The sequence below is a fragment of the Myotis brandtii genome, unplaced genomic scaffold (assembly GCF_000412655.1).
Source record: "Myotis brandtii unplaced genomic scaffold, ASM41265v1 scaffold181, whole genome shotgun sequence".
In the NCBI taxonomy this organism is placed as follows: domain Eukaryota; kingdom Metazoa; phylum Chordata; class Mammalia; order Chiroptera; family Vespertilionidae; genus Myotis; species Myotis brandtii.
The window spans coordinates 4928308-4936775 of record NW_005356712.1 but is presented as its reverse complement, the minus strand read 5'-3'; the positions used below and the strand labels follow the sequence as shown (position 1 = coordinate 4936775).

The following is an 8468-nucleotide window of genomic DNA, read 5'->3' as shown; positions in this document are numbered from 1 at the left end:
AGGGGGGGTCCCAGGCATGTTTTCTAAGCTGCCCCCACCAAGAGGGAATATACAGACACCATCCTACTCACAGCCAAACTGAGGTTTGAGGGAAGGGGTTCTGCCCACACCTTATACCAGCTCAGGGAGGAGGACACACCTGGGCCCCTTCTGGAGCGCTGGCTCCTGTTTAGGGACTTCTAGGAAGGCCTGCAGATTGTGAGGGGCAAGCTCCCTGGTGGGTACCCCAGCCCCCCACTCTCCCAGGCCTCCATGACTGGAGTCGGGAAATCATCCAGGTGCCCAGGCTGGCTTACCTTTGAGGTTGGAGGTGCCAACAGTGGAGACAGCCGGGGAGGAGGACTGAGCGAAGCAGCTGAAGGCTGCCTGCTCGCTGGAGGACTCGTCCGAGGTGCCCGTGTCCTTTTTGTGTCGGTCCTCGTACACCCTCATGGACTGGAGGGTGAGCTGTTTCCTGCAGAAGCCCACACCCAGCGTGAGCACAGATCGCCCATCCCAGTGGCTCACCCTCTCCCCGGAGCCGCACACCTCACCCCCGGCCACCCGTGGGCCACACTGACTCTGCCACCTGCCTGCCCCGGGGACAGCCACACAGACCCACACATTGTTCCTGACCCTCTCCCTGGGCTGAAGACGGTGGCCCAGGGGTGTCGGGTGGAAGAAGGCTTAAGGTGCATGCATTCAAGATCAGGGCTGCATTAGGGAGAGGGCACGGGTGTGGGCTGTGATTTGGTTTAAAAACAAAAAGCCGACAAACTCCCCACTGGTGGCTAAGATGGGAGGAAGTGGTTATTTCACGCTGCGCTTATCTGTGATCCGTCCCTATTAATTGGAGTGAAAAAAAAACCTATTTAGACGTTAGAAATTATTTTTTAGCGCCTGCCTTCCCTCAGGGGGTAGGTTAAAAATTTGGGTTAATTTTCTGGATTTTAGAAATTCTTTGAAAGCGGGTGGGGGAGGGGAGCTCCTTTCATAGACTCTCCAGCTGTCTGCTTGATGCAAAATGATCCCTGTACCCACAAAGGAGGGAACCCCCAGTTGCTCCAGGGGCCTCCGTTCTGTCTGATGGTATTTGCAAAAATTCCAAAGCATTTTGTGAATGGCTTAGTTCTTTCCCGGGACCTGTCCAGGAGTAACTTCAATTAATTAGGAATTAATTGCATCTGTATATAACTGATTATCCCTGTCCCTTTTCTTCCCGAGAGAACCATGGTGCGGCCTAGCTAATGTCCTTTAAGGTGACATGTAGGTGTTAGAAGAACCAGTATACAGAAACCAGCAAGCACATGGCAGAGGGGAGTTCATGACCACCTTCCCCTCCCTCCCCTAATATAAGGGCCTGCACCCTACAGTTGAGACTTGGGACCTAGCGAAGTGATTTTTCTAAATTATCTGAGAAAGAAATAATTGTCTCAGCTCACCTTTTCTCTCTCCTGCCATTTCCAGTGTCCCGGAATCCTTTCGCAAAAGGGTTGTTGTCTATTTTTAACTGGGTTATCTAGAGGAGGACACACAAGCAAGAAAGACATGTTGGCCTCGTGTTCTAGAATGTTCTGAGTGTTCCCCTCAACTGAGCAGTTCACTAGAGATCTGACTGCCAACAGGAGAGGTCGCTGGGGTGTGCTAGGTTGAAGAGAAAGGGAGAGGGGTTACAGGCAGATGTGTGGAGGAGCCGGAGGTAAAAATCAAAAGGGACTCTCCCCCAGTGTGCCTCTCCCATAGGGGGCCAAACCAGGACTCCACGCTGAAATGGCCCCACCTGGGAGATGCCTCATTCTTTTCTCGGGGCAGCCGACAGCTTGGGCTTAGAAATGGAAAAGTTGTCAGAATTGTCAAAAGGGACAACCTGTAGACTTTAAAAGGTATGCTTTCATTTTGCGTTTTTCTTAATACCATGCAATTAATCATCAGATGCGCTGTGGCACATTTCTTAGCCCCACACACACAACACACACAAACGCGCACACACCGTACACTCCAACCTTTTTCTGTGAATCTAATGAGATGACTTATGGGGTTTTGCTACCCTTATGCCAGAGTGGGCTTGATTTTTTTTTTTCCTGGGTGGGGTGGGTGCTTAAGGAGTTATAATATTGACAATCACAGATTTAAAAGGACTGAATGACCACTGGAAACGTTTGTTTTCATTTAGATGCTTCTGCCACGGCCATTAGGTAGAGAAGGCCCGTGGTCTCTTTGTCTGATCAAAATTGCTACAATTGATTATTACAGTAACAAGGTAAGAGTGCCGGGCTCTGGGGCTAGAGGGAGCGTGCTTTCTGTGGGATAAGGGGAAATGCCCTCTATGTCCTCTTCCAAATCCCTTCCCTTTGGGGGGATAATGTGCCTGGGGGTCCCTGGAGGAGGCAAAGGGCCCCCTGGCTCGATCCTTGTTCTTGGAATAAATGCTGGTTCGCTTAGACTTGCAGGGACAGGAGGCCATGATACCTTAGTCCTAAGGCTCCACACCTGAAACAGCCGGCCCCAGAGGAACCCCCTACAGTGACAGTAAATTCAAAATGCAGGATGTTGTCCCTGGAGCGGCACTCACACTGCGGACCAGGGTTCAGAAGTTGAAGAGCAGGGGTCCTCAGCCGCCCCCCCCCCATAACTGCCTGCTAAAAGTGTCTCTCTGCTCCGCTCCGTGCCCATGACCTTCAGGCCACCATAACTGTACATACCAGGTGCTGCCTGCTGTTCCATTTGGGACACTCCTAATCCCCGGCCTCAGGCCCGGGGAGGGAAAAAACAACTTCCAATGAAGTGGTGACTTTGGTCACCTCCTCTCAAACGCTTCAGACAACTCAATTAGTATGACCCTGTGATCAGAGTAAGTTTTTCCAAACACACTCACACACACACACACACACACACACACACACACACACACACGCACGCACACAGACACGACACACCATAAAAAACACAGCAGCATAGAAGGTAATAAAAACCAGACCAGCTCCTCGCGGATTTCTGGCTAAGAAAGAGAAGCGGCTCCACTGGGATTCTTCTCCCAGGATCCCCCCTGGCTTCTGCCTTAAATCTTTAGCTGGTTCCTTGGGAACCTGATTTCTTGATCCTTCTTCCTGAAGGGGAAGAGGATAAACCTCGGAGCAAACAGGAGAAAGCCCTGGGGTCAAGGGTGGGGGCGGGGTGGGTGGCATCAGAGACTAGTCACTGGGAGCTTCTCTCGGGCAGTCAGTTTGGCATTTTTTTCCCTCCGCCCTGAATCCTAGCTGGTCAAGTGGGTTTTTTGTTGTTGTTGTTGTTGTTTTCTTTTCTTTTTCTTCTGCCTCTGCAAGGTACCAGTTCCCCTTCCCACTCCCCGAAGCTCCACGGAGGGTCCAATGGCAAAAGAAAATGCAAGACCCCCACCCCAATTCGCACCCTCACCCAGAGCAGCTTAAAGGGCAGGGGCAGTCACACCTTTAAGGCCCCCAAAAAGCATCTCGTGTTACCTTGTCATTCTGGTATGCTGTCACGGCGATGAACTCGGTTTCGGGGAACAAGTACGTCCGAAATGTACTATATGGAAGTTTCAGGATGTCATTGGCTCTCACGATATGAAATCGGGGCTGGTATTTGTGCATGGAGTTGAGTATAGTCTGCAGGGGCAGGCGGGGGAGAGAGACACAGCAGAAAGGGTACTTAGCGGGACAAGCAGGATCCTCGGACCCCTGCCAGGCTGACAGCTACCCCACCGGAGGGCACCCGCTGGCACCGAGCCCCCCTCCAGGGAGCACCTCCTTGGGCACTTGTCACTGGACAAATGTTATCTTCTGGAGACTCCAAATGGCTCGTCAGCTTCCAAAGGGTCCCCCCCACCCTCACCATCTCAGGTTCATCCGAACCTTGAACCCTAGCCTACCTGAGTACCAAAACTATAATTCCCCTGCCACGCTGCGTGATCGCTTGGGAAGGCCAAAGTCTTAAAAGATAGAAAAAAACATGCATTTTAATTTACAAAATGATTCAGTCCTTTAAGCGTCCACTAATTGACGAGCCCAATCCACTTAAAGCCCAGAGAGGCTGAACTCCAGAGAGGAATATTTATGCCTTAATCAAATCAAGGGCTTCAAATGCAATTCCTGCCGCTGAAGAAATTTCCGCGCCCTCCTCGCCTTCCTGGGCCTAATCTTGCTGCTTATTGCTCGCTTATCACTGTTTATTTTTGTTGAAATGTTGGGGAGGGGTAGGGGCCGGGGGCAAAAGGTCCTTCGCTAGACTTTTACAAGCCATCCACGTCTCCTGGACGGTTCTAAGTATGCTCCCACCACATATATAAATATATATACTCCCAACACACACACACAGTTTTGATTCCGGCGGTCAGTCTCATTTCTAATAAAATCTGACTTTCACCCAAACCCAATTCTTTTCGAGTAAAAGAGAGAGAGAAAAAAAGGTCTTTCCAAAAATGCAATCACACCCTTTCACAACCTCCTAGAAGCCTCGAACTTTCACACTCTCCCAAGAAATACTATGGCTGATTTCAAAAGAGAAGAAGGATTATCTGAAAACCTTGATGAACACATCACTTTTTTAAAACTGAGTTTCTAGCGATTGGTTTTGGACTTCCACTGTCAGGGCAGGCATTTCCCAAGCCCTACAACTGCCCCAGAACAGGAGCCCGTAGGTACCCTTCTCTTAGAAAGGCTGGGCCTTCCCTTCTCCGGAGAGAAATACGCTCTGCTGCGGATCCAACAAGTTCCCTACCTTTGGCCACAGAGAGGAAGAGAGAAGCCTGAGATTTCACATGGCCAGGGGGAAGCCCTGCCTTTGCTAGAGCAGAGAGAGAGAGAACTTTTTACAGAAAGGAGCGATGAAACTTACAAATCCATGCTTGTCCGAAATGTTGTTGGTGAGTTTCAGTTTGTGGAAAGTGACAACTTTGGACATCCACTGTTCCCCGGTAGCCGGGCTGTCCGGGTGAATATACATTCTCTTTGGCATTTCAGGGTCAGCCTTACCCGCCACCATCCACCGAGAATTGTGAAATTTATACCGACAGTCATCGGCAGCTATAATGTCCATCAACAAAATATATTTGGCTTTTTTATCCAGCCCAGAACATCTTACTTTAAATGGCGGAAACATTCGCCTGCAATAAGAGAGATGGGAAAAGAAAGAAAAACAAGTCACTTAGAATCTTGGGTTTGATTCTCTATATACCCTAAAATATTTAAATCAAATTTAAAATGCCTGGGTGAGCTTATCTGTTTCAGAGCGGGGCGGCTGGGCGAAACATAGTTTTCTTGCAACAGCAGAAGTATCAAACAGATTTTAATTTATCTTTAAATGCCTCAAGATTCAAAACAAGTGAGGGGTAGCATTCCATTTCTCTACAGGGTCTCCTCACTTTATATATTTTCCTGTCTGTGTGACTTCACAGGTTCTTGTCCCTGCCTTTTCCCGGTCCAGCTCTACACCGCTCAGGATAGGGTTTTCAAAGTGCGGTCAGTTAAAGCCGGAATTTTTCACCGCTCGCCCAGGAGAAAATGTTTCACTTATCAAGGAAATGAACGTCCAGTTTATTCCGAAGCAGCCCGGCTTCAGAGCAGCAATCCCGCTGCTGGCGAAAAATGAAACTGGACTTCGGTGCGTTCTAAAGCCGAATTTTGTAGCTTGGGGTGAACTCCCAGGCCCGATAACCAGCCCGCCCGCCCGGGCGCAGCTCACCACATTCCCCCACTGCACAGGCCAGTCCCAAACGGCCAGCCTGGGCCACCAAACCGCCGCCTATTCCCCAGAAGTGCTGGGGTTCTATCCTCACGACTTAAAAGGAAGCACTTCTCGGGGAAACTGGCTAAATGTCTCCTGGGTTTGAGGATTTTTGTCCCGAACTTTGGCCTCAGGTGACTGGGATAGACAGAGAAAGCTGAAGACATCTTGAGCGGCATTTTATTTCTATTCTTCCAACTTTATGCCTTGATCGACTTCAAGGCCATAAAAAAAAATCCGTGATTTTCAGGCAAGGACCTTATGTAAAATATGGTCGAGAATATTTACACACAAAACAGAAGCATGTGTCTAGGTCTTCCCCAACTGGCTCCTTGAGTCTGCAAACATAGTCTTAATGATCCCCCAATCGCAGGCTGAACTCTCCCTTGGATTAGGGACACGTGAAGCGCGTGGACAAACAAACCCAGCTGCCCTGCGACTCCTCTCTGACCCGGCAGCCTCGGGCTCAGGGCCCCTCCAGCCCCAGAGGCCGGTCTGGTGGACAGAAAGGGCCGGAGGAGCTGGTGTCAGGCCTCTGGCTCCCACACAAAAGAAAGGGGCTTGAAGTTTTTGTCTCTGAGCACAAAATGAAGCAGACAAAAAACACAACATCAACAAAGCCAGAAGGATGTTCCAGAAAGGTTTGAACAGGGAGACTGCATGCTGTGGGGTGGGTTTCTTTCTTCCTGCAGAGGAGTCTGGGCTCTCCTTAAAACTCTATCCTGTCGGAAACCCAGGCTGCAGAGTTAGGCAGGGAACGCCAGCGCCGGCTGACACCCAGGTAAGCTGAAATCGCCTGCCACCCGGCAGGCCCGGGAGTCTGCACAGTTCCAGGGGAACCCAAGTTTTCCTGTCAGCCACACGGACTGACGAACCCACGGCTCTGGGAGGAGAGAGGGAAAGGGAGGAAAAAGCCTCCACGAGTCTGGGGAGGGGCCCTCTGCTCGCTTACCTTCCCGACTTGGTGATGACCATCTCCGTGCCCCGCTTGTGGAACTGATCCCAAAGTTCCTTGGCCTCGAGGTGCACCTTGGGGTCATCCTCCACCTCTTCTTCGGGCTCCATGGTCTTCAGAGGCCTCAGATGCGCCTGGGGCCCCAGGGACGAGAAAGGGATGCCGGTCTCGGCCGCCCCCACCAACTGATCCATGATCGGCTTGGCCAGAGCGCCGGGCAGCGAGAGCGCCGCGGCGCCGTTGGGAGGCAGAGTCAGCGCGGGGAAGAACGGCGGCTGGTGCCCCAGCACCGCGCTCATGGCGAAGTCCGGCGCCCGGTGAGGTAGGAACGGATGGTAGGCCATGCTTGTCCCAGGAATGACCGGATCTCTCATGGAGAGGTTCCTCCACTCCGGGCGGGGCGCTGGGCTTCCGCGGGCACGAGTCCGCAGCTGCTGTTTTGTTTTGATTAACAGCAGCACATAGTTTTTAAAAAACAGGCAAAAAGAAAAAAATCGCAACCAAAGCACCTCGAAGGGAGGGTGTTCGGTGTCTTAAGTGTCTTTTGGGGAGGAGAACGCCGCTTTTAAAGGGGGCAAGGCGAGCGATCGGGAGACATGGTCGCGAAGTGACTGTCCTGGCGTCTGGCGTGTTTAGAAAGCCGCCCCTGCAAGTCGGTTTCGGAGGCGAGAGGAGCGAGCAGGCTGACGCCTCGCGCCGAGCCCCGCTGCTCAGCTCCAAACGGACACGCAGCCCTGGGTCCCAGGGACCGCGCGCCCCAGCCCCCAGTTCTTTGTTGCAAACGCGAACGGTCCTCCTAGGAGACTTTTTACCTTTTCTTCTCCTCCTTCGTCCCCCGCCCTCCTATCTCTGTTCCTCTCCCTTCCTCGCAGGAGCGCCTGCAGTTGCGCTCGACCGGCTTGAACCGCCGGCGAGACAGCGGAAAAAGTCTCTCTCCTTAAAAAAAAAAAAAAGAAAAGAAAAGAAAAAAAAATCTCTGATTTAAGCCCTCTCCTAGCAGCGCTATCAAAACTTGAACTGCACACTGGCTTCCGTCCGCCTCCTCCTCCTCCTCCTTCCTCCGCTCCGAGCCGAGCCTCCGGAGGGTGTCCGGGTTTCAATCCGAATCTGGCCGTGCTCTGCTCCCGCGCCTGCCGTCTTCCGTGTCCTAAAACGTGAGCGAATTCGCTTCCTAAATCTGCGTCCAGACGCACAGGGTAGGGAGTCTGGAGGGAGGGGGGGCGAGGAAAAAGGAGGGAGAGAGAAAGAGAGAAAGAGAGGGACGGAGTGGGAGAGGGAGCGCGAGGAGAGGGAGGGAGCGAGCCAGCCGGCGAGAGCTCCTCGCCACCCTCCACCGCCTCTAGAATTCCCCGGGCGTCTGCTCGGCGGCTCTAGAAGGTCGGGCTCTGCTCTGGGCCGCGGGGAGCCGGGGGCCTCTTGATTGGCTCTTTGACGCTTTCGGACCAATTGTGTTGCTGCATAGGCGTGGTTTTCACAGGTCGAGTGCTGGGAGGGATAGAGCCGAGTTATAAAAAGAAGGTGTCGGAAACTGTAACGTCGCTGCGCCGCATCGGTACTACTGCCTGTCCTGTGAATATGTCAACATGATCAGAGGGAGGGCGGGCGCCACTGGGGAGCGCGCGCACCGAGTCGCCTCTAGGTGGCTTATCGAGAGATCGCCGCAGCCCAGAGCTCGCTCGCCTGTTCTTGCTCAGCCCAAGTCTGAAATGCCTCAGTCATCCAGCCGGGGATCGAGGGAGGAGGCAGGGCCAGGGAGGAAGGGGAGGGAGGAGGGAGCGAGCGAGCAGGGCCA

At 52.6% G+C, this 8468-nt stretch overlaps 1 protein-coding gene across 1 annotated transcript in view; it reads right to left on the bottom strand.

Moving 5' to 3' along the window:
* TBX3 (T-box 3) overlaps positions 1 to 8468 on the bottom strand; it is a 15422-nt gene that overhangs the window by 5606 nt on the left and 1348 nt on the right. The window contains exons 2-7 of the mRNA XM_005863818.2: positions 6674 to 7208; positions 4834 to 5101; positions 3869 to 3928; positions 3459 to 3605; positions 1422 to 1498; positions 297 to 454 (exon numbers count right to left, since the gene is read on the bottom strand). Of these exons, the coding sequence (XP_005863880.2) occupies positions 297 to 454; positions 1422 to 1498; positions 3459 to 3605; positions 3869 to 3928; positions 4834 to 5101; positions 6674 to 7208 (1245 nt within the window). The remainder of the gene's footprint in view (positions 1 to 296; positions 455 to 1421; positions 1499 to 3458; positions 3606 to 3868; positions 3929 to 4833; positions 5102 to 6673; positions 7209 to 8468) is intronic.